At 38.7% G+C, this 25996-nt stretch overlaps 1 protein-coding gene across 6 annotated transcripts in view; it reads left to right on the forward strand.

Moving 5' to 3' along the window:
- Positions 1–25996, forward strand: part of FIG4 (FIG4 phosphoinositide 5-phosphatase) — a 128826-nt gene that overhangs the window by 59171 nt on the left and 43659 nt on the right. For all 6 annotated transcript variants that reach the window (XM_064597989.1, XM_045865298.3, XM_045865300.3 and 3 more), the window contains 6 exons: positions 5089–5227; positions 13422–13480; positions 14865–15012; positions 18006–18089; positions 20277–20472; positions 23007–23089. In XM_064597989.1, the coding sequence (XP_064454059.1) occupies positions 5089–5227; positions 13422–13480; positions 14865–15012; positions 18006–18089; positions 20277–20472; positions 23007–23089 (709 nt within the window). The remainder of the gene's footprint in view (positions 1–5088; positions 5228–13421; positions 13481–14864; positions 15013–18005; positions 18090–20276; positions 20473–23006; positions 23090–25996) is intronic.

The raw sequence follows: 25996 nt of genomic DNA on the forward strand, positions 1-25996 counted from the left end.
CGGTGTCAGACAACTGGGCTCTTACCTGGAGGCTTCCAGGCTCATTCAGGTCAAGGGCAGAATCCCATGCAGTTAAAGGACTGAAGTCCCTATGGCCTTGATGGCTGTTGCCTGGGGGTCATTCTCAGTTCCCAACGGCTGCTTGCCTTCCTTGCCTTATGGCCCACTCCGTCTTCAGAGCTAGCAGTGGTACATTGAATCCTTCTTGTGCGTCTATCTCTCTGCCTTCCTTTCTACTTCCCTCTTCTGCCTTTGCAGGATCCATGTGATTACAGTGGGCCCACCCAGGTAACACAGGAGAATTGCCCTATCTTGAAGTCAGTGATTAGTAACCTCACGTACATCTGCAAAGTCCCTTTTGCCATGTGATATAAACTATTTATGGGGATGACACTAGGGAGGAAAGGTCTTGGGGGCCCCAATTTTTTTTTTTAAACATTTTATTGCTTTATTTGTCAGAGAGAGAGAGAGCACTAACAGGGGAAGCAGCAGGCAGAGGAATAAGCAGACTCCTCGCTGAGCAGGGAGCCTGATGCAGAACTCGATCCCAGAACTCTGGGATCGTGACCTGAGCTAAAGGCAGACCGTAACCGACTGAGCCACCCAGGTGTCCCTTGGGGCCCAAATTTCTTACTACGGATATCTAACAAGAATCTCAAACCAATCAGTTCTGAGACAGAAACTCCTTACTCTGACTCAAACCTATTTCTCCACTTGCCTTTTCCACCTCAGCACCCGTTGCTCAGTTCAGAAACCTTGGAATCATCCCTGATTCCTTTATTTTCCTTACTTATCCTCGCTGTCCCAGTCCCATCTCTCAGCAAATCTCATTGTCTCAGCCTCCAAAATATACCCTAAATGCTTCTGCTGTTTTTCATCTTGGCTCCTGCCGTGCTGGTACAAGAAACCGTCAGCTCTTATCTGAACAACCGTGGTCTCTCCTGCTTCAGCTCTCTGCCTCCACACGTGGGCTCCTGTTTTTCACAGCAGCCAGAGGGGTCTTTTTAAAACTGAAGTCAGATAGCATCACATGCCTCTTTAAAAGCCCTTCCAGGGCTTTCCATCACACTTAAAATACGGCTCTTTGCGGTGACCTACAAGGCCTTGTGTGGCCTGGCCCCGTCTGTCTCTAATATGGCTGTCCCCTGCCCGCCAGCCTCCCTGGCCTTCCTTCTGCTCCTGGAGCTGCCCAGTCTGTTCCTCCTTCAGGCCTTTGTGTGTGTTTGTCCTTCTGTGTGGGTACAGCCCCCAGAGCTTTGTGTAACCACCTCTTTCTCATTTGTACACTTCAGATGTTACTTCCTCAGACCCTGCAGCCTCTACCCCTGCCCTGACTACCCAACTCAAGGGGCCCTGTCCTCTCCCTTTGCTCTCCTGTCACTCTGTGTCATTGTCTTCATAGAACTTACATCCCCTGAATGTACCTTGTCCATTATTCATTTGTATATATGTTTGTTTGCCGCCACCCAGAGCCAGAGTCAGTCTTGTCTATTACTGTGTCCCTAGTGCAGAACATAGTAGGTTCTTGGGTGAGTGAATGAAGGGTAGTTCTTCTTTTCAGTGATGAAAGTAATATGTGTTAATTATAGAAAGTACAGAATAACTCACAATGAAGTCAGATAATCTTCACCTTCCAGAGACAGCCATTTGTTCATATTTAGAACATGAGCCTTTCCTACACGTAATATTTATGTTCTGCTTTTGCCCTTTTAGATAACGTGAGTAATCTTTATGACCTTAAATATTCTTCTACAACATGATTTTTAGTAGCCTTATGGCAGTCTATCCTTTAGAAACATCGTAATTTAGTTATTTAGTTATTATTTTGCATTTAGGTTCCTTTTAAACATCTTTAAACATACTTTTTTTTTGCATATCTTTGATGTTATCTTATGGAAATTCCAGAAGCATATTTATTAGGTCAGATAGTATAGATATTGTCAGGGCTTTAAATATATATATAATAAAATACATATCTCAAACCAATATATATAAAATAAAATATATATTTAAAGTCCTGAAAATATCTATACTATATCTATCTATACATAAATACATATGTATATATATTTAAAGCTCTGAAAATATATCTATCTATACATAAGTACATATGTATTTACACACACATACACATATATGTGTATGTGTGTGTATATACCCCACGAAAACTTCGGTAAGCTGAAATGGCATAAAGTGAGGAGTATCCCCCTACTTTCCAGAAGTTTGAGTTACACCACTTTGCTTTTAGGAAAGCTCTGCGTTAGTATAGTAACAGCTATTTTCATAAAAGTTAAAATCCTCTTCAGATTTCTTTCCATTAATGTGAGCAGGTACTAATGTAGGTCTTTCCCAAGCAGAGTGGCATAATGCAGACTTTCAGAAAGCAGGGAACACCTGTGTTGCCAAATTGCCTTAGAGAAAGGATACTGTATAGCAGTTAATGTTCCCTCAGCAGAGCATGGAAGTGCCCATTTTGATAAGTATTTGCCAGCTTAAATAGGTAAAAAATGGTATTCTGTTTTAATTTGCATTTGTTTGATGACTAGTGAAGTTGAATTTTGGTAGGTTTGTTGTCTTTCTGACTTTCAAAAATTGCATGTTTCTCTTTTTCTATTAGAGTGTTGATCTTTGTCTTTCTCACATTTAATTGGTATTTATTTCATTATATAGTATGAAGTAGGGACCTAACTTTATTGTCCTCTCCCCTGCAGTAATTAAACAGTACTATTTATTGAATAGTGTTCTTTTTCATTATTGATTTCAGAGGCCACTTCATCACAAACTTAATTTAATATTAGAATAATAAATATTCTAGTTCTAAAATATTTTTTTTGCTAATTAAAAATAATAAGAATTGTTATATTCAAACCTGATCTATTTAATACATACATAATAAAACTGGTTAGTGTTTAGCTATTTGAGTGGAGTGTGAATGCTACATTACTCTTTTTTCCTTTAAAGCATGATTGAGTACAAAAATAGGTAATCATTGCCCTCTTATTATCCACAACTACAGAGAACCCACCTATGTTAAGCTCTTGTCCATATCCAAAGTTCTACTGTCTTCCTGAGGGTGGTTGTCTTATTTACAGTCAAGAGTAGTCAGGAAAAGATCCTCAGGCTCATTAAACTGGCCTTAGAGTCCTTAGTTAGGGACCATATGCATCATAGATATATATTTATAGAAGCAGCACATTCAGCAAGTCTTCATTATGATCCTTTGAAGGAATATCCTTTATTTGGTTAGGTTTTTCACATCTCACATTTTATCATACTTGTTAAAAGTTAAGGGAAGCAACTCTGAGGTTTAAAGGATGAAAGGCTCCTTGAAAATATGGCTGAAAATGGAAAGCTTCTCTAGATAGTATTAAGATATCTTGAGGTAGGGAGGGCGCCTGGGTGGCTCAGTTGGTTAAGATATCTTGAGGTAGGTCCTGCATAGTATGAATTATTAAGTGCCATTAAGGCTATTCAGGAAGCATACAGAATGTAATTACTATAAAAGCAGTATGGGGGCACCTGGTCGGTTAATCATCTGACTCTTGCTTTCAGCTCAGGTCATGATCTCAGGGTCCTGAGATCGAGCCCTGCATTGGGCTCCATGCTCGGTGTGGAGTTGGCTTGAGATTCTCTCTCTCCCTCTCCCCTGCCCCTCCCCCTGCTCTAAATAAATAAATAAATAAATAAATAAATAAATAAATAAATAAATAAATAAAATCTTAGGGAAAAAGCAGTATGTTTACTTCTGTGTTGTGTAAAGAGGGTGCAAATTGGGGTGGTAATGTCTGCATTATTTAATACTTGTTTTCCCTCAAAAGTGGCAAAAAGGTCCCAAATTTGCTCAGCATATAAACACATCCCTTTTATATATTACTTTTGGCCTGAAAGGTAAATGCTGCTTTAATGGAACACTTCCTGTCAAAAAGTAATAACACTAATACATGCTTGATGTGCCATATTTCATTTATTGCTTTTGCTGAGATGACCAAATAGTCCAATGAGAACAATGTTGCTAATTTTAGAGATATCTGTGTTCACTATAGCTGTTGGAAGAAGATTGATTTTATGGTAATGTTATCTTGTTTCGGAAGCAGTCATTTCTACTGTGCTGTCTTTTTAGTTCTATGCTCATTTTCAGAAAGAGGGTATTATTTAATTGTGGATGTCTGCCCCAAACTTGAATACACAGGGCTCTGAGACAAGAATGGAAGGCAGAAAATGAGGGGAAACAATGAAGGATGCTGGGGCGGGGGTGGGGGGCAGTGCAGAATGGGAAGGGTGCTTCATGAAACCCTTTAGTGCTTATCATCATTTTTACCAAAATATAATTAGAAAAGGAAGGAAATACAATATATGTGCATATGTGGTTAGTAATTTTGGAGTGGTTGAATAGTTAGAATGAGGCTGTTATCCATGTGCCCACTCTGCCTTCATTATCAGACACAGAAGGGAATAGGCCAGGCCCACAGCTGAGGGGACAGAAAATGTTGTAAACATTGTTTCTGCTAGAGAAATGGAGAATAATCTCTCTCTCAAATGATAAAATCTTTTTAAAAAGAAAATAAAGAAATGGAGAATATCTCTTCAAGGGTTAGAAGCGGAAACTATGCAGACCAACTTGTTCAAGGTTGTGCAACAGAATACGGATAGTGTTGGATCGTTTTGTTTATTTGTTTCTGACAATCTCTGCTTGTCATTGTAACAAAGTGAAGATGTATTTGTTTCTGGTGGACTAAAGAATGGTGAAAATGTGCTCTTATCCTAAAAATAAAATCACTATGGTATTATGGCAGTTCTTGAAGATTTTTAAGAGTCTCAAAATTCACGACAGTGTGTTCACTGTCCTCTAGATTATGAAAGGAATGGAGCAAAAAGGAAACATTTGGAAGCAAGATTTTAATTCTGCTCAAAATCTTAGTGACTATTTTAGATTTTGTGTATGTGTATGACTTCTGAAGTATAAATACTATTATTTTCAAAGGTATGTTTTATGAAATCACAGTTGTACTCTTCTCCTCCTGAGAAAACATTCTCCTGAGTTGTATACCTCAGTAGTGATTTCCTAAAATGTCTATTTTTGCTTTTTAGATGCTGATAGACAAGATTCCATTAATCTCTTCCTGGGAGTTTTTCATCCCACTGAAGGGAAACCTCATCTCTGGGAACTCCCAACAGATTTTTATTTGCATCATAAAAATACCATGAGACTTTTACCAACAAGAAGAAGGTATTTTTCTTCTAGTCTACTATGTAAACTCAGATTTGATGTTACTTTAAGTATGAGAGGCTTTCATTTTTGAGCAATAATCGCATAGGCTAAATAGTCAGTCTTACTACATGTTTGCTGTGAGGAATTCCATATTGTTGGTATCCTGATAACTACGTCTGGGAAATTGTCATTAATAATTGGTAGCTTGCATTTTTCGTAAGATAGAAAGTTCCAAAACTTCATCACTGAACATAAGTTGTAGCTCCACTAAGACAAACCGTATTTCTGAGTGCTTCCTACAAATGTGGAACTTGAAAGAACCCTCACATTTAAGGATCCAGTCTTTAGTATTTCAAGTGAGGGGTCCAAGCAGCATCACTTTGGAATTCTAATGTTCTTTCTTTCTGGAAGCACAACCAGCTCTTGATGACACTGGTGAGGACAGGGAACTAAAGCAGGGACTCTGGTGGCAGACACCACTTCCACATCTCCTTTTACTCAGGCCTTTCTAGAGTCAATAGCTGTTTCAGGTTCTTTTCATGATAGTTGAATTGATATTAATATTCTCAAAAGAAATAAAGTACTTACCTGTAGTGTGGTCTCTGGGTCAGTTTGACTCTCTGTAGTTGTGTGACCTTGGATTATTTAACCTCTCCCCACCTCATTTTTCTTACCTGCAAATGTGAATGATGGGACACACTTCACAGAGTCATTGTGAGGGTTCAGTGAGGGTTTAGTGAGAAGGCTCTTGAGTGTTTTTAACTGAGGCATCACGTACTAACATAGTGAATTTTGCCACATGAGCAAAATTTTCACAGGAGGCTGGAGGCTGGTGCATTCCACTCAGAAGCCTACAATGTCAAGTTCTCTCATAATGCTTTTTCTCACAGCATCAATTTAATATGGCCCTTATTTTGTGCAGCGGTGCTTCCCAAATACTAGGGGGGTCACTGCCATTCTAGGCTTAATTGTGTGGACAGGCCATAGGCAACTGGACAATTAGCAAGTGCTGATGTTACAGCTGTTACCAAATTCTGTGTTACTTCAGGAGTGCTTAGAATATATAGGGATGGGTCAGAGTTTCTGTTTCTCAGATTTGTTCTTGTAAGTGCCTATTGTTGGAATAACCAACTTACTATTTGAGTTTATTTTCCCTGTTAATGAAGCACTGCTGGTTTTCACATTAAATGATGTGATGCCTCTGAATTTTTGCTGATAAAAAAAGTGGAACTAATTATGTTTATTGGGTGAGAGATGAGTGTAAATAACCCATATTTAGCTCTGGTGATGCAATTGACTATGGGTAAATGTGGATGATTTTCTGAAATTTTATATTACCTTCCAGTATTAAAGCTATTAACACAAAGGTTGGGAAGAACCAAAACTCAATTTTTTACTGCAGAAATTAGCTCATGTATTACAAGTGTACATTAAACCACTTGCGTACCTTGAGTTACATAACTGATAACTAAGGCAGGCAGTGTTGGAGCTTATTTGTGACATCAAAAGAAGCTGCTGTTATAGCCCCATTTTCTAGAAAAAAAAAAAAAAAGGAAACTGAGGTTGCAGAGAGAATGTGTCTTGACTGAGATAATTCAGCTCATTAGATGATTCAGCAAGAATCAGCTACAAGCTTGCCACTGAAAATAAAGTTTTATCAAAGTAGATAATATGGCTGTTTCAGTTGGTTTGGTCTCCTGTTTTTGTGGGTTTTTTTTTTCTCCAGAATATCACAATTCCAAAAATCAGTTTATGCTATCAACAGTAGATATTGCTCATAAACAGTACTTACAAATACTGTAAGATAAATTTCAGTGTTTTTATTTTGGACTTTTGGGTGTCACCCACCTATCCTGGTTATTTTGGTGACAGTTAATATTATAATTCTCAGATAAAATGAATAGTTTAGCCAGAGGCAGTTAACTGGGTGAGAATGTGGACTTCAGGGTTGGGTGGGGCTGAGTTAGAATTTCTGCCAATGTGTGACCTCTGACCTATTAAACTCTGGAAATTCTATTCCTCATCTGTAAAATGGAGAGGACTATGTACACCTCATGGGTCATTTTGAGGATTAAGTGAGAAAATGTGTGGGAACTACTTAGTACTGGGTCTGACACAGAATCAACACAGTCCTGAAGCTGCCAGGCTTTGGAGAGAAGGCCTCCAGTTAAAACCTGTGTGACTGTGGGCAAGTTACATAACTGGTCTCAGTCTCAGTGGCCATTATCAGTAAAATAGACATAATAATACCATCTAACTTGTACATTTTCTGAGCATCAGATGGGATAATATAAATGCTTAGCACATAGCAAATCCAACAGATGTCAGTACTGTGATTATTCTCTAAGGAGAATATATTCCCTAGTTGTAACATTTATTAAAAAATCATACAGGATGACCATAAAATCTGGAAACTTAGATAATATTATTTTATCATTTATTATAATATAATAGCAATAAACACTTTATATGTATTAGCTTGTGTTTCCAAACTGGGTGACCATCCTGTATTTTATATTATGTTTACCAGTGATTTATTCTGGTATATTTTTATTGAATGATAAGGGAAGGGGGGATAATTCTAGCTCTGACTAGAGTTCATCCAAACCAGGTCCTCTTGAGGTAACTACTTCTATTACTCAAAATCCCACATTTATTGATCTGCCTAGAACCGCTAGATGAAGCTTTGTTCTGAATTAGGTTAATATGTCATACATCATTTAAGATGCTATTTATTGATTCAGTGTTTATCATGTCACCAAGATGTTTTTAGATATTAAGCACTAATTACTTCATTGACTCAGAGTTGGGCGGCTTCCTGGCTCTATTCACTGTCTGATGTGTGAGTTCCCTCTGTGTCTCCCGGGAGAGGTCTTCCGGCCTGTGCATGACTAGTCCTGGTTTGTCCTCTGGGCCGTGTCTGGCTGAGGCAGTTCTTCTCAGACAGTCCACTTACACAGTTCTTCCCCACATCACCCTGAGCTCTGCTGATAATCCCAGTTTGACCCGCTGAGACCTTAAGAACATGATTTCCCTATCCACTTTATAGTCTTCTAATTATTTGAAGACAAGTTCACACCTTCTCCAAAATCTCTTCTTCAGGTTAAATAGCCCCACTCTCTTCAGCTGTTCCTCACAGACTGTGATCTCAAGTCTCTTTGGGATTCAGAATGCTCTCGTATGGATTCCAGTTCATGTCAATGTTCTTTTTAAACGGTGGTACCCAGACCTGGGTTCAGTAATGGTCACGGTTTGATCTGATTGGTGCCAAGTGTTATGGAACCATTAGAGCCATTACTCCTCTTGGCCTGGTTACTCTGTGTTTATCATTAACTACAAGATTGCACAAGCTATTTTTAGCAATGCCATCATAATGTTGACTCTCTGAGCTTCCTGTCCATTAGAACTCTCAAGTGTTTTTAACATGGCCTGCTACCATGCCTTATCTATACCATTCTTGTATGTTCATTCAAGCATTCTTGGTCATGTTCATATATGCTTTGCCTGCTTCCAAAAGAGAGGGTTTAAATGTATATCCTTGTTATTAACTATTACCTGTAGATTTGTAGCTTCTTCAGTCATCTTGATTCTAATACAAATCCTTGATGAAAAATGTTGAATAGAATAAGGTAGATGGCAGAGCCCTCTGGGACACAACCAGACAACTCCTTCTACCTTAACATTGTTTCATAATTTTTGGTTTGGAATTATTTAAATGGATGTAACTTACTCTACTGTAATCATTTAACTATACTGTCCTCCTGCCCCCATTTCTTTATCTTGTTCACAAATATTAATTACTTTGCTAAAGTCCATGTGTTATTTCAGAGGGCTCCCATGTTTGTTAGGGGAATGAAAGAGTCTTTTTTTTAAGCCTCCCTAATCTTCCTATGTGAGTGAGCCAGTGGAATTGAGCACTCTTCATACTAGGGACCAAAGAAGAGAAGAGCAGCTGACTTATTAGGTATTGTATACAAAGGAAGAAGTGACACCAACTTGCATTCTCAGTCCTCTGATCCCTGGTCCCAAAGCAGGTTTCTGTCCTGCTTCTGGTGCTCTTCCTCTGAGTAAATGTATGCAGGGGTGAGCTAAGTCCTCTCAGATGCTCTCATCTTCTATCCATCTCAGTTCATCTTCCCTGGGGTGGGGATTTCTCAGGGGCTTCTGTGCTTCTGAGACCCACCCAGTGGTGTTGGACTTTTTAAAAAGTATTATTACATTGCTTTATCTTGCTTAGAGAAATAAAGTTTAGAAACATTCAGAAAAAAAATCTATGGCCTGTTTCACGTCACTAACAGATTCTCTTAACTCTTTTTCTCCACATGGTACATTATGAGCTTAAACACATTCTTTATCATGTTTACTTCTTTATCTTAGGTAAGCTAATCATGAGCAACATTCTTTAGGAAATTCCTTATGTACTAGCTGATACCTTCTTTATTTTCTTCCTCTGCCAAAATTAAGTGATTACAAAATAGAATTTACACCTGTGTGCACATGCATGTGCATGCACACACACACACACCTTACATAATTAGTCCATGCTTTTTCATTCTTCTGATCTGATAGTCTGGTTCTCCTATGATAAAAGCAAATGAGATTAGACTGGTGTATTTTGGATGTGGATTCATGGAAGTCACTGATCATCTTTTTAGGTTATTCACAACACATCTCTATGTAATACTTGATTCTGTTATCTTGCCGGAATTGACATCATACTCATTGATACGTAGTTTTTGGAATCTATTACCCTCTCACTTTTGAGCGTCAAGACTGCATTTGCCCATTTTTAGTGTAAGTTCCATTCTTCATTTTTTTTTTTTTAAAGATTTTATTTATTTAACAGAGAGAGACATAGCGAGAGCAGGAACACAAGCAGGGGGAGTGGGAGAGGGAGAAGCAGGCTCCCGGCTGAGCAAGGAGCCCGATGTGGGACTCGATCCCAGGACCCTGGGATCATGACCTGAGCCGAAGGCAGACGCTTAATGACTAAGCCACCCAGGTGCCCCCATTCTTCATTCTTGGAAAGATGATTGATCCCAGTGATACCAGGACACTTGAATTCTTTTAGAGATGCTCTGCTGTTCCCTTTCATCTCTTGGGCTGTACATGCTTTTCTCTTCTTTTGTTTTTATCTTTCCAGCATGAAACTTCTCATGACTGTTGAAGATAGAAAGAATGCTGGAATTAAGTAGCTCTCCTTTCTCTGTCATTATTTTCAACATGGCATTTCTAACACTGTTCTATGTGTCAGACACACAGTAGGTGCTCAATAAATGTTGAAAGACCGAATGAATTATCCACAAGCAGCAGGCACAACCCTTTTCTGTTCTTTTCATGCTATAAACGTTGCTATTCAGAAAGCAGCGTGAGGACCGGCCCCTCTGGCCTCACCCAGGAGCTTCTCATCAATGCAGAATCTCAGGCCCCACCTACTGAATCAGAATTTGTCATTTTACAGGATCTCCCAGGTGTTCGTGTGTGCACTGAATTTCGAGAGGACTGCTCTAAGCATAACTTCAGTCTCAAGCAAAACTTGAAGAGCCTTTCCTATTATCATCTCACTTCCCCCCGTTACAGTTCATTAGGCGTCATGTTCCTTTTTTCCCTCATCCTTGGTTATGTATTCTGCTTGCCATCTCTAGGAGAGTTCTCTCTGTTGCCTATTTTATTTAAATACCCCCTATTCTTCATAATTGGGATTATTGAAGATTGTAATGTCAGCATTTTATTTTTAGAAAGCCTTTCATTTATTTAAAATGATCTTTTTAGCATTTTTGGTTATAGACTCTTTTTTTCTCTTCTGAACCTTCTGAAAAACTATGTTTTTAATACACTTTGATATACCATTTCACATCATTCCCCTTCCTAGAGCTCATGAACTTTGATATAGCATTTTCCCCCTAAAAATACAACTTATCAGAATTTGATTTAGTATTAAATCCAATGTTTCAGATTCTTGGCTCACAGCAGATGACTCTTCTGGCAGAAATCCAGGTGATTGAAATTCCCTACTTTCCTCTGCCTGGCCTCTGTAATCAAGGAGTGAATATTTACAGTTAAAGATTAACAGGGCCTCTACTGTTTTCTAAGGGAACTTGTTCTTTAGGACTATCCATTCACTTAATGATTTTGCTTAACTGTTGTAATTAGCTATACACACAGATCCATATACATAGAGCAGTGGGGCGGGGGGAGTAATCTAGTTCTCAGATAACCACGTGCAAGAGAGTGTTGGTGGTAGAACTTGGGTCAAGGTCCTGCTGCTCATTGGCTTGCAGAGTAATGCAGGCACATTCTCTGAGGAGACATAAACAGCAGCTCCTAGGGTCTGGCTTAGTATACCCAAATATTTTTTAGCTAAAAGTCAGTAACATCAGAGCATCTTTTTTTTTAAAGATTTTATTTATTTATTTGACAGAGAGAATGAGAGAGAGAGCACATGAGAGGGGGGAGGGTCAGAGGGAGAAGCAGACTCCCTGCCGAGCAGGGAGCCCCGATGCGGGACTCGATCCAGGGACTCCAGGATCATGACCTGAGCGGAAGGCAGTCGCTTAACCAACTGAGCCACCCAGGCGCCCCTACATCAGAGCATCTTGACTCTCAGGTGTGTTCGTGGCGTTTTTGTAGATCTGTGACATAGTTGAAACAAGAAAGGGGTTGGGAAGGAAATGAACATGTTGAAGACCTCCTATGCCAAAAACTTCACAAACATGTTTTAAAAAGACAAAAAAGGAGAATACAGGTAGCAACCTCTTCGACCTCAGCCGCAGCAACTTCTTCCTAGAAACATCGCCAAAAGCAAGGGAAGCAAGGGCAAAAATAAACTATTGGGACTTCATCAAGATAAAAAGTTTTTGCACAACAAAGGAAACAGTCAACAAAAGCAAAAGACAACCGACAGAATGGGAGAAGATATTTGCAAATGACATATCAGATAAAGGGCTAGTATCCAAAATCTATAAAGAACTTACCAAACTCAACACCCAAAGAACAAAGAATCCAATCAAGAAATGGGCAGAAGACATGAACAGACATTTTTCCAAAGAAGACATCCAAATGGCCAACAGACACATGAAAAAGTGCTCAACATCACTCAGCATCAGGGAAATCCAAATCAAACCTCAATGAGATGCCACCTCACACCAGTCAGAATGGCTAAAATTAACAAGTCAGGAAACAACAGATATTGGCTAGGATGCGGAGAAAGGGGAACCTTCCTACACTGTTGGTGGGAATGCAAGTTGGGGCAGCCACTCTGGAAAACAGTATGGAGGTTCCTCAAAAAGTTGAAAATAGAGCTACCCTACGACCCAGCAATTGCAGTACTGGGTATTTACCCCAAAGATACAAATGTAGGGATCCGAAGGGGTACTTGCACCCCAATGTTTATAGCAGCAATGTCCACAATAGCCCAACTATGGAAAGAGCCAAGATGTCCATCAACAGATGAATGGATAAAGAAGATGTGGTATATATATACAGTGGAATATTATGCAGCCATCCAAAAACTGAAATCTTGCCATTTGCAACTATGTGGATGGAACTAGAGGGTATTAGGCTAAGTGAAATAAGTCTATCAGAGAAAGACATGTATCATATGATCTCACTGATATGAGGAATTCTTAATCTCAGGAAACAAACTGAGGGTTGCTGGAGTGGTGGGGGGTGGGAGGGATGGGGTGACTAGGTGATAGACATTGGGGAGGGTATGTGCTATGGTGAGTGCTGTGAATTGTGTAAAACTGTTGAATCACAGACCTGTACCTCTGAAACAAATAATACATTATATATTAAAAAAAAAAAAAGAAGATAGTAGGAAGGGAAAAATGAAAGGGGGGAATTGGAGGGGGAGATGAACCATGAGAGACTATGGACTCTGAGAAACAAACTGAGGGTTTTAGTGGGGAGGGTGTGGGGGGATGGGTTAGCCTGGTGATGGGTATTAAGGAGGGCACGTATTGAATGGAGCACTGGGTGTTAGATGCAAACAATGAATCATGGAACATTACATCAAAAACTAATGATGTAATGTATAGTGATTAACATAGCATAATAAAAAATAAAATTAAAAAAAATAAAAAAGTTAACTTTGAAGTATGAGGCAGCATCTTACAATAGACTGTAAACCCCTTCAACACAGTGAATTATAGAAAGCCAGCATTTAAATTTGGTCCATCTTATCCTTTTATTTATTTTTTTAATTTTATAGCTATACTTACTGGTGGACACCAGAGGTAATAAAACATTTACCACTGCCGTATGATGAAGGTAGGTACACTGTTTCTCTTTTAGTTTTTATACCAACATATTTTGGAATTATTCCTAAATGAGCTTGAAGCATTAAATTCTTTGCATATAATATTTCATTAAAAAGGAATGACTACTCAGTTTTATGTTGCTGCTATAATAGGGGTTTGTAACATCTTAGACAGCTTTTTAAGGGCAGCGATTGTGTTATACCTCTTTTATCCAAGTAGGCCAGTACCTTGTACTGTGTTTTATAGTTATTAGGTATGTCCCTGAAATGTCTAATGGATATAATACATTAGTTTACCATTTTAAATTAGTACTGATTATATTTCTAGATATTTGGGGGTAATGGGAAGGAAGTGAAGACCCACTCACAAGGAGAAATAAAAACTTCTCCTGTATCTAAGCAGTGGAAAAAGATACAGATGTGTATATAAAAGTACATTTTAGTCACTAAAGTTTAAATTTCATTTCATTAATTTGTCTGAAAGGCAGGAAAATTTTTATGTTAAATGAATGAACTCAAATGTACAATACATTCGAATGATGTTTCCAACTGAAATAATTGCTCGGTTTTAAATAGAGTGTAGTGCTGTTACTGATTCCCCTGACCTTGAACAAGCCAGTTTTCCCAGTTGTGAAAGAGCACTAAGTAAGATCGACTCCCAATCTGGAACATTCCACATAAGGACTCCCATCTAGTCATGGTTAGGTATTCCAACTTTGGGTGGTAAAGGCCATAAACTAAGATTACAAATGATTTTTAGTTCCTAATAAATTATTAATTAATTTTTAAAGAGTATTTGTAACCTTGAAATTCTGAGAAAAATCATAACTCATATTGCAAAGGTTTGTTGTTCTAAGAGAAAGGAAAGGACTTTTAACAGTCTAATGTTGGCCATAAATAGGATTTGAAATATAAAGGAAAATTTAGTGAAATAGCTGCATGATTTAAGAACAAAAAGGAATTTAAAGAGCTGAGTAGTTTTTTTTTTAAAGATGTTTTATTTATTTATTTGAGAGAGAGAAAGAGAGAGAGAGAGTACAAGTGGGGTGAGGGTCAGAGGGAGAAGCAGACTCCCCGCTGAGCTGGGAGCCCGATGTGGGACTTGATCCAGGGACTTCAGGATCATGACCTGAGCCCAAGGCAGACACTTAACAACTGAGCCACCCAGGCACCCAGAGCTGAGTAGTTTGATTTCTAAAACAGCTCCCTCCTCCCACCCAGACTTTTGGGGGCCCTTCTGCCTCCCTGGAGCTTGTCACACTTGGTTTTGCACTGTGTATTCTGTGCACATATCTCATCTCTTTCCCAAGTATATGAGTGCTAGAGGCAGGAGCTAAACCTTGTTTGCCAGATGTCATCTAAAGACTTTATGAGTAACAGGCCTATCTCTCTTAGTTATCTGTGCTGCGAACTTAAAGAAGTTGATGGTGAAGAAATTCCACAAATATGAAGAAGAGATTGACATCCACAACGAGTTCTTTCGACCATACGAACTGAGTAGTTTTGATGATACCTTTTGCTTGGCTATGACAAGCTCAGCACGGTACGTTGTGAGTGCCCTGAGACTGTTGTAAGGATTTGGGAACTTTAGTTTTCCTAGTCTGTATAGATATGTCTTGCTTTGCCGCAAGTCCATTCCGCAAGCCTGCTAGCGGGGATTGTACAGCCTCTGAATACCACCTGTGATGGGGAGCCCACTGCTTCAGGAGGCAGTCAGTTCTAGTGTTAGACAACTGGAGTTAATTTCTTTCCTTTGGTAGGTTGAAACCTGCCTCTCATTGGTCCTAGTTTGTCATTTGGAATAAACTCACTTTTTAAAATTGAACATAGAAATCGAGAGCCAGCATAAATTAGTTGGAAAAAAGCATAGTCTTTGGTACTAGAAAGGTAGGGATGTGAATCGTAGATCAGCCATTGCCTACCTGTGTGACCCTGAGAAAATTATCTAATTTATCTACCTAGAAAATTATCTAGTCTCAGTTTCTTCTTTTATGTAGATAGGGGCGTGTGCATTATACACGTATATACACATACATGCCAAGTGCCTTAATGGGGTGCTTGATGCAGGGGTGACTAATAAATGGTGGCTATCATTATATTATTATTTTTATTAGGAATAGGACAGGTGTGGTTCTTTTTCTGTACAATAGCCCTCCAGATATTTGAGGAAGCAGTGTTAATTTTTTTCAGGTAAATATCCTTCATTCTTTCTTTTCACAATTCTTGTGTCATTGTTTCCAGATTCTTCATCTTGGTCTGTCACTTTTGAATGTATTACATTTTTTCAGAATTTGGTGGCATCTTTTGGAAAAGTGATGGGACTAGAGTAAGAAAATTAGACAAAGCAAATCACTTCTTGATTATTGTATTTTATATTAAAGTTTGCATTTTTGTATTTTACATTTCTTCCAATGTGATATAGGAACTTAATGTACATGTAGAAACATATCCTATGGTTTTGTTTCCGAGAAGCCATTCTATATTTTGCTTTAGTTTCAGATGGAAAGTTGAGAATTTTTACTTGGTTGACTTTCAATTAAACTTATTCAAAGTTTAGAAGTGTTAACCGTAAGGTTATTGTCATTTCCAGAATATTTCAACTCAGCAAAGGATGAATGATTTTATGCATATGTGTATATACAGTTGATTTTTTATTTGCAGGGGTTATGTTCTGTAAAGTTCCTGAAACAACTGGATTAGAGAGTACTGAACCATTGCTCTTTGGGGAAATACAGGGTTAGGTTTGGCAAGCCTAGGGTCACAACATTTTTATCAGCCAGTCAAAACATAACCATGGGGGCGCCTGGGTGGCTCAGTTGTTGGGCGTCTGCCTTAGGCTCAGGTCATGATCCCAGGGTCCTGGGATCGAGCTCCACATCGGGATCCCTGCTCGTCAGGAAGCCTGCTTCTCCCTCTCCCACTCCCCCTGCTTGTGTTCCCTCTCTCGCTGTGTCTCTGTCAAATACATAAATAAAATCTTAAAAAAAACAAAAACATAACCATGTTATGTTGTTTCTGTTTAAAGATGCCTTATTAAATATATATTGTTGATTTATTTACATTGAACTCATAGCAGACAACACTTTTTATTAACACTGAACTGACAGCAAACAATACTATAACTCATACGAGATCAAAGCTTCTCCAACACACGTATTTCCTTTTTTTTTTTTTAAGGTTTTATTTATTCATTTGACAGGAGGAGAGAGGGAGAGTGAGCACGCACAAGCAGGGGGAGTAGCAGAGGGAGAGGGAGAAGCAGGCTACCCACTGAGCAGGGAGCCCAATGTGGGGCTTGATCCCAGGACCCTGCGATCGTGACCTGAGCTGAAGGCAGACACTTAACCGACTGAGCCACACAGGCACCCCAAAACACGTGTTTTCTTTCTAACACACAGCTCTCTCTCGTGCCTAGAAACGCTAGAGAGCTTCAGCACTATGCTTGGGGTCATTTGAGACAACGAGGTTACCAACAAAAAGCACAAAAAGGTGAAAAACATGGCAGTAAATAGACCATGGAAAGGACACTTGCTTATAGCATGAGAGGTGAAACAAGAGGGCAGAGTGTTGCCTTGTTCTCCATCAGCTGAGAACATGAGCTTTGGGTTACTCTAATTTTTCACTGTTCTACACATGTTTGCAAGTGATCATGAAAGCTCTGAGTGTTGGTTTTGGGGTTACAAGTAAATTTTAGTGAGCAAACAAATTCTCAAATAAGGAGTCCACAAATAATGAGGATCGACTATCTATGTTCAAAAAGAAAGAAAAATTAAGCCACTTACATTTTTAAAACAACATTTTCTGTCAAAGAGGCATTCTGGATCAGATTCTATTTTACTTTCTTTTCCTTCAAAAAATGTAATGGGTCACACTTGGAGCGGTATCCTTGCCAAAGCCATAATTCTCATCAGCATAAACCATGCAACTCTGGTATTTCTGGCATCTATGAGGAGTTTGGTCTGGTTATAGCAATAATCAGGAGGTAGGCTTGGCACAGTGCCGAAGGAGCTTCAGCTTATCTTCGTATGTGGCAAACTAAAAGTTTCTATTTAAAGTGTTCCAGTATTTTAATGAATTAACCCCAGCCTAATGAGGTAGATGCTGATACTTCAGTTCCAACACTCCTGTGTTTTTGATTATTGTGTCAGCCTCCCTGAGTAGTATAGTGTATGCTTTGCCATTGGTTTTATGAATTTAGTTTTACCTGGAAAGTAATTCTGATGTATAAACAAAGTGTATACATTGTGGCAACAATTTAGATATAACTCTGTTCCAGTAGAGAAAATCTTAAATTCAAGACCACTGGGTCTCATAATCATGAAGAAAATTCATAGTGAAGACTGAGAGCTTGAAGTTACCTGGTGCCATTAGTTCATGGGGGTTTATGGCCTGGATCACCTAAGCTCCCCTGAACATTTGGCTCAGAATATATGCAGCTCTGAGGGCTAAGGAGGAATAGTATGAGAATGTGAATTGAACATAAGTATCCTGGAGATGGACAGTGACTCATATGGAATTTCTTTCCTGTTTCTTCAGTGACTTTATGCCCAAGACCGTTGGCATTGATCCAAGTCCATTTACAGTGCGTAAACCAGATGAAACCGGAAAATCAGTATTGGGGTAAGATTTGCATATAGAATGAAATTTTAAAGATTCATGTAAAATAATATGGCACTTGCAATACAATTTTCACCAAAAAGAATAACTTCAAGTCACATAGTTTAGAGCACATTCCATTTATTGCATCTATGCAGGTGGTTTATTCATAGCTCTGGGATCACTAAAGAATTCAACATTGAAAGAATTTATAGGAATTTCAGCAACATGGTACATTTTATTATTTTAAATTAGAAATATCACAGATGACATAGGGGCAGGTAGCAGATATTATGTGTTATGTCCTATAAATAACTCAGCGTTCTCAGTTTCCCACAACATAAAATACTTAGGTAAAAATTTATAGTCATTTTATTTATTTTTGTTGGCATCCTGAGAAACCATTAAAACAAATATGCTCAGGTAGAGAGATTAATAGATTTTCTGTATATTACTGTAACATTGTTTTGGGGAAGACTGTTACACCCAATAATGTGAGGAAGAAGTCAAATCATGTCTCCGTCTTCATGCTTAGAAACCGGAGTGAGATGTGATATGTTCTGGCATGAGAATCTGTTACTGCCACTGACCTGAATAATCCCAGTGATGAGATTTTTTTTTAGACTCTGGCCAGAATCCCTGGCTAGACTGTAGATACTGAGTCCTAATTGTATTTGTGAGGGTGTATGGGATCCTGGTTGGACTCCAGCTACATGTGGTTTATGCAATGGGATGTACATTACCATTTCCAGATATACCATTTCTGTGGCTTTAAATAGCTACATGTTAGGCCTTGGACTGGAAACTATGGAATTTAAGAGATGTCCTCAGGAATTCAGAATTCAAGGAGTTCCTGGAATAAATACATAAATAACCAGCTACATTATTGTATGGCACAGAAATGCCACTGACTTTAATTTTTACTTTGCAGAAAGTCAGAAACTAGCTTATTTTCTATAATATCTAACCCATAGTCAGATAGTACTTCATTTTCCTTTCCTAGAACATTTCAGAATATTATGGCATTTTAAGTCTTTTATAGAGAGTAGTTTTTAAAGAGTGAAATATTAAACATTTTTCATAAAAGCCAAAAATTTTACTATAAAATATTTTGAGTTTATTTTTTTTAAGATTTTTTAATTTATTCATTTGTCAGAGAGAGGGAGAGAGCACAAGCAGGGGGAGCGGCAGGCAGAGGGAGAAGCAGGCTCCCGGCTGAGCAAGGAGCCCAATGTGGGACTCAATCCCAGGACCCTGGGATCATGACCTGAGCGAAAGGCAGACGCTTAACCGACTGAGCCACCCAAGCGTCCCTATTTTCTGAGTTTAAAAGAAAACAGCATTCTTACTACTCTCGTACTTGGAACTAAAAGTAAATACTTTTATAAGTCTGAGTTTTGGGGGTTTTTTTTCCTCATCTATTCCCTACTATTAGTAGGAATGTTTAGCAGATATAGTTATTTACTAATAACACAAATTTTAAAATTTAGTTTATGTTCATCAGTTGCTCATTACTATGGTACAAATCATCAGCTGATGCTGTGATTGATAAAAATCATAGAAGGGAAGGAAATTTACGTGGATTTGGCTATTGACCTTTTCTTGAATGTTTTACAAGTTGTAGCAAGATAATTTTACTAATGTCCCAAACACATAGTTTGCTATTATTGTACCATAAATTTTGAAAATAATGATTTCACTTACCAAAGGAGGACACAGTAACCAAGTGGTGAGAAGACTTTTCTGCATTGGTTTACACGCACATACTGGTTTATTTTCTGAATTTTTTATTTATTTATAAAGATTTTATTTATTTATTTGACAAAGAGAGACACAATGAGAGAGGGAACACAAGTAGGGGGAATGGGAGAGGGAGCAGCAGGCTTCCCGCTGGGCAGGGAGCCCGACATGGGGCTCGATCCCAGGACCCTGGGATCATGACCTGAGCCAAAGGCAGACGCTTAACGACTGAGTCACCCAGGTGCCCCTATTTTCTGAATTTATAACAGGGCTTAAATTCATATAAGGTCAGTACATGTACATGGTAAAACGTTAAGGTTTTCCCTTAATCACAACTTGAACCCAGGAACTAGTTTCTCACAGCCATTTTCTTGTGCTTCACTAGCACTAAGGTTTTGGACAGAGTCATACATAGTGAGTGTCAAGGGTTTAGTTTAAAGATGCTTTATATCAATATTCATCTTTTTAAAGGAACAAAAGCAATAGAGAAGAAGCTGTCTTACAGCGTAAAACGGCAGCCAGCGCCCCGCCACCCCCCAGCGAGGAAGCTGTGTCCAGCAGCTCTGAGGATGACTCTGGGACCGACCGGGAAGAGGAGGGCTCTGTGTCTCAGCGCTCCACCCCAGTGAAGATGACGGACACAGGGGACAGTGCCAAAGTGACCGAGGTGGGAACGGAGCTTGTGTCTGGCATGAGGCTTTGGAGAATGATCTCTAAAATCCTACTTTCTGTTAAAAGGCTGAGAGAAAAGGTCACATTTTCTCATGCACACCATTCTAATGTGTGGTGTTTGAGGCACTGCAGAGATGAATACTTTTTTTTTTTTTAACCGAAGTATAGTTGACATACAATATTATATTAGTTTCAGGTGTACAACATAGTGATCCCACAATTCTATACATTATTCAATGCTCACCGTAAGTGTAGTCACTTATGACCATACAATGTTATTACAACATTATTGATTAGATTCCCTGTGCTGTACTTTTCATCTCTGTGATTTTTTTATTTTATAACTGGAAGTTTGTACTTCTTAATTTCCTTCACCTATTTTTCCCATGCCCATACTTCCTCCCCTCTGGCATCCACCAGTTTGTTCTCTGTATTTATGAGTCTGTTTCTGTTTGTCTGTTTGTTTTTGAGATTCCACGTATAACTGAAATCATATGGTATTTGTCTTTCTCTGTCTGACTTATTTCACTTAGCATAATACCCTTGAGGTCTATCCATGTTGTCAAAAATGTCAAGAATCTCATTCTTTTTTATGGCTGAATAATATTCCATTGCATTTATATATGTATATAAATACCACATCTTGCATATCCATTTATTTATGGACACTTAGGTTGCTTCCGTATCTTGGCTATTATAAATAATGCTGCAATAAACATAGGGGTGCCTCTATTATCTTTTGAATTTGAATTGTTTTTGTGTAAATATTCAGTAGTAGAATTACTGTATCATATGGCATTTCTGTTTTTAATTTTTTGAGGAACTCCATTCTGTTTTCCACAGTGGTTGCACCAATTTACATTCCCACTAACAGGGCATGATGGTTCCCTTTTCTCCACATCCTTGCCAACACTTGCTCTTTATTTCTTGTCTTCTTGATACTAGCCATTCTGACTGGTGTGAAGTGATATCTCATCGTGGTTTTTATATGCATTTCCCTGATGATGAGTGATGTTGAGCATCTTTTCATGTGTCTCCTGGCCATCCAGATGTCTTCTTTGAAAGAATGTCTATTCAGGTCCTCTGCCCATCTTTTTAATCAGATCATTTGTTTTTTTTAGGTGTTGAGTTGTAGATGTTCTTTATATATTTTGGATATTAATTCCTTATTGGATATATCATTTGCAAATATCTTCTCCCATTTAATAGATTGCCTTTTGATTTTGTTGATGGTTTCCTTTGCTGTTCAAAAGCTTTTTATTTTGGTATAGTTAGTCCCAATAGTTTATTTTTGCTTTTGTTTCTCTTGCCTGAGGGGACCTATCCTTAAATATATTGCTAAGACTAATGTCCAAGAGATTATTGTCTATGTTTTCTTTTAGGAGTTTTATGCTCTCAGGTCTCACATTTAGGTCATTAAGAGATGAATACATTTAGCATAGACATTATTGAAATGGTTTCATTTTGAAATAAAATCAGTGTTTTTCAGGATGAAACCAGAGCGGGAGACAAACCATAAGAGACTCTTAATCTCAGGAAACAAACTGAGGGTTGCTGGAATGGAGGGGGGTGGGAGGGCTGGGGTGGCTGGGTGATGGACATTGGGGAGGGTATGTACTATGGTGAGCACTGTGAGTTGTGTTAAGACTGATGAATCACAGACCTGTACCCCTGAAACAAATAATACATTATATGTTAATTAAAAAAATAAAAAAAAATTGATGTTTTTGTTCCCATGTATAATAATAAATTTCTTATCACTTCAGAATTTTTAACTTGTCCACTTTTGAGCAGCACATCCACTTGAGGTCCATTTATTTCCTTGCTTAGCACGTTGTTGGAATGTAGGGTTTGGACCTGGGCCTCACAATCTTTGCATAGCCCCAGTGGGAAATTCACCCTGTTCAATTTGACATTACCAATATAAGGGAACATAAAAGGAAATAAACTACATAAGAACCAAATCGAGCTTTAGGTAAATTTAATTCCCAGAAATAGCCAAAAGTCATAGAAGTAGATATGGCTAGTAAAATGTGATAATATAAGAACTGAATCCATAATTCCAGGAGTTGGCAAACGACAGCCAATTGTCAAAATCCAGTCCACTGCCTCTTTTTATAAATAAAGTTTTATTGGAACTCAGTCATGCCTACTTGTTTACATATTGTGTATGGGTGTTTTTGCACTATAACAGCAGAGTTGAGTAGTTGCAGCAGAGATGATATGACCCAAGGAATCTAAAATATTTACTATCTGGCCCTTTGCAGAAAAAGTTTTCTAATTCCTGCATTATACAAAAGGAACTAGTAATTATTTAATAGCTTTTTACCTTAAAACAAAGTATTTTTAGTGGAAACAAAATCAGATTTTTAAAAAACCATTAACTGAGAAGTTTAATGAATATATTGAAGAAATATTGTGATTGCTTTTGTGGAAAATTTCCCAGGTTCATTTTCTTCATCTTTGGAAATAATTAATATGCTAGATGTCTAAAAATTCTTCCTGGTTCCTTTTTGTTTTTAACTCCAGAATGTGGTCCAGCCCATGAAAGAGGTATATGGAATTAATCTCTCAGATGGTCTCTCAGAAGAGGATCTCTCCATTTATTCAAGGTAAACTACTTCTATATAGAAATTAAGAAAAAAATGCAAATGTATTATTACAATAACTTATATCTAGTATAACTTCTAAAAATGAAAATGGTCAACAATACAGAAGGAAATGAATTCCACTTGGAATACAGTTAATAGTGTTTAGGAGGTCAAATTCTGAAACATTGGTTTCTATTTGAAGTTAAAGGGCCTACTGCCTAAGACTCTCAGTCCCCTCAATGATAAAAATTTATGATGTGTCTGTGTATTCTAACCACCTATATATAAGCTGCAAGCTGAAGTACACATACATTTCTGTATTCTTGCATTAACAAAGTCCCAAGAGCAGATACCTTCTTACAAAATGAACCTGGGATATTGACGGTTGAGGACCTTGCATTTGCGTTAGCTCTGGGGTGCTGGTGGGAGTGGTGGTTGAGGAGGAAGAAGGAAATGGTGATATAAGGGCATCAAGTCAGAATGTTCTAGACCTTATTAAACAGACTAAGCTGAAAGAGGATCCACCAAAAGGTTTTCCCTGAAATCATATACATAATTTTGTGTGTGTGTGTGTGTGTGTTTCTGAGGAGAAACACGGAATTATAGTTATCAGATTCTTAAAAGAATCCCTCACCTAGAAATCCTCAAGAACCTATGATAACCACTGTAAACACTTCCTCAGCTTAATACATGCACTGAGAAGACCTAATTATTGCATGTGAATACCATCCCATTCATTCAAAGAAGTTTGGCTTATGTCAACTCTATAATATAAATGAGCACTGATGTTCCATTCTTTGTTAAGGGGAGTATTTCATTTGCTGAATCCATCAAACTGGATATTGACAACTTTTTACTTCAAATTAGTAAGATCTGCTATAATATGTAAAATATAAAAGTGCACAGCATCTCCTAAGGGCAAAAGCACTGGTATGACTCTCTTACTATTACTATCTTAACAGAAGCCAGTTTAGTCACCCAGAATTCGGGCCTGGACACACAGGTGCACAGTCACTTATCCATCACAGCTGTCCCAACAGTGTGGCTAAACTCTTCAGCATTTGAAGTGAGCCTTTATAAGCAACATGATCTGGAAGAAGGAATTGTCTGGGGTTAGTGACTGAATAATAGCACTTTGCTTATTGCAGAGAGCAAGAGCACTTCAGTCAAGGACTGAAATTTTGGCTCACATTGATTAAGCCAAAAGAAAGTGTCTCTTGCTTCAGGCATGACTTTTGCTTGGAGACTTTTTAGCTCAGACTGCCTCTGAGGCCCACTTTTAGTTCTCCCTTCTCAGGGAGTGAGATGCCACCCTGTTCAGCCACATTATCCTTGGGAACCAGTCTAAGAAGGGGACAAGGGCAGGCCCACAGGGAAGGGAGTATGCAGGGGAGGGAGGAATCCATGTCCTGGAATAAGATTCTGTGTTTGATATTCTGAAGAACAACACCTCCTCCTTTGATTTGTGTAACACTTTACAGTGTTTTATTTCTTCTTTGGACAACTGTGTAGTAGGCTGAAAAGATATTATTATCCCTCTTTATAGGCCAAGAGCACAGAAAGAGCCATTCAGTGACTTATGTAGAAGACCTTTCCTGTGCTTCATGGGTACCTGTGATTTTAGACTATGCAATCCTTTTTATTCTCTTGGTAATATCAGCTGCCCCTGCTTATGATGCAGACCTGGGGCAAAGGGGAGAAACAGAGGTCTGGTCATCTCTTCCCCTCTCTGCAAGGCACTCTTTACTGTGGGCAGACTGCTTCTCCTGGTGGCAGGGGCATCTCCCCGCCCCATCTGTCATGGACACTGCTATGGCAGAGGAGGCCTCCCTCCATCAGTACTGGAGGTGTGGCTGTGCCAGGGGGTGGCCAAATCCTTGGATTTCAGGAACTGACTGGTACCCTTTCTTGCCCCAGCTGGGCTCTGGGGCTCTCTTAGTGCCTCCTTGGATCCAGACAGCAGAGCTTCAAGGGCAGGGTGAGAGTCCATGTAGTTCTAGCCTAAATCGACCTCAGAAGTTCTGCCTTCTCCCACTGCAGTTCTGCACCCAATTGACTAGTATCCACCAAAGATTGTGTGTGTGAAGACAGTGCCCTGGCCTGGCTTGCCTGTCGCAGCTCCCAATTGGGCAACCACAGGACAACGTGGGGAGGGAAGGAAGGCGCTGGAACTGGCATCCATAGCCTGTCTTCTAGCTTCCTGTTCTCCTGCTCATTTTTCCTACTTTTGGCCTCAACCACCTTCGAACTCCTGAAGATCTCTTAGTTTTGTAGTTTGGTTCGATCGCTTAGCCCTATTCTCTATACTTTCCTTTGCCCTTGGCTTTTCTGATATCTTTGGTTTGCTATCTCAACCGGACCTGGAAGTTTTCTACTTACTCCTCAAAGCCTCAGCCCTGTGCCAAATCATCTTAAAAAAAAAAAAAAAAAAAAAATTCTGACAGTGATTGTGCACATGATTTGGGAAGTTTAAAGTTCTGTACAAGTAACAGGTGTTATGTGACATTCTTCCCCAAAAATGGATCAAAAATGTTTACTTACTAAGATAAAAATTGGATAAAAGTGGATCAAAAATGTTTACTTACTAAGATAAAAATTAGATAAAAGTAAGTTATTGAAAGTTTTCCAGTAGCACCCTAACAACTTAGTAATTGGTAATTTCTGCAGCACTTTTCTTGACCTTTAAAAAAAAGCTAATAAAAAATAAATTATTGGGGGGCGCCTGGGTGGCTCAGTTGGTTAAGCAACTGCCTTCGGCTCAGGTTATGATCCTGGAGTCCCGGGATCGAGTCCCACATCGGGCTCCCTGCTCAGCAGGGGGTCTGCTTCTCCCTCTGACCCTTCCCCTCTCATACTCTCTGTCTCCCATTCTCTCTCTTGGATAAATAAATAAAATCTTTAAAAAAATAAAATAAAATAAATTGTTGG

The sequence above is a fragment of the Mirounga angustirostris genome, unplaced genomic scaffold (genome assembly GCF_029215605.1).
Source record: "Mirounga angustirostris isolate CCGP_5_RB_7025 unplaced genomic scaffold, mMirAng1.0.hap1 SCAF_8, whole genome shotgun sequence".
NCBI classification, from domain to species: domain Eukaryota; kingdom Metazoa; phylum Chordata; class Mammalia; order Carnivora; family Phocidae; genus Mirounga; species Mirounga angustirostris.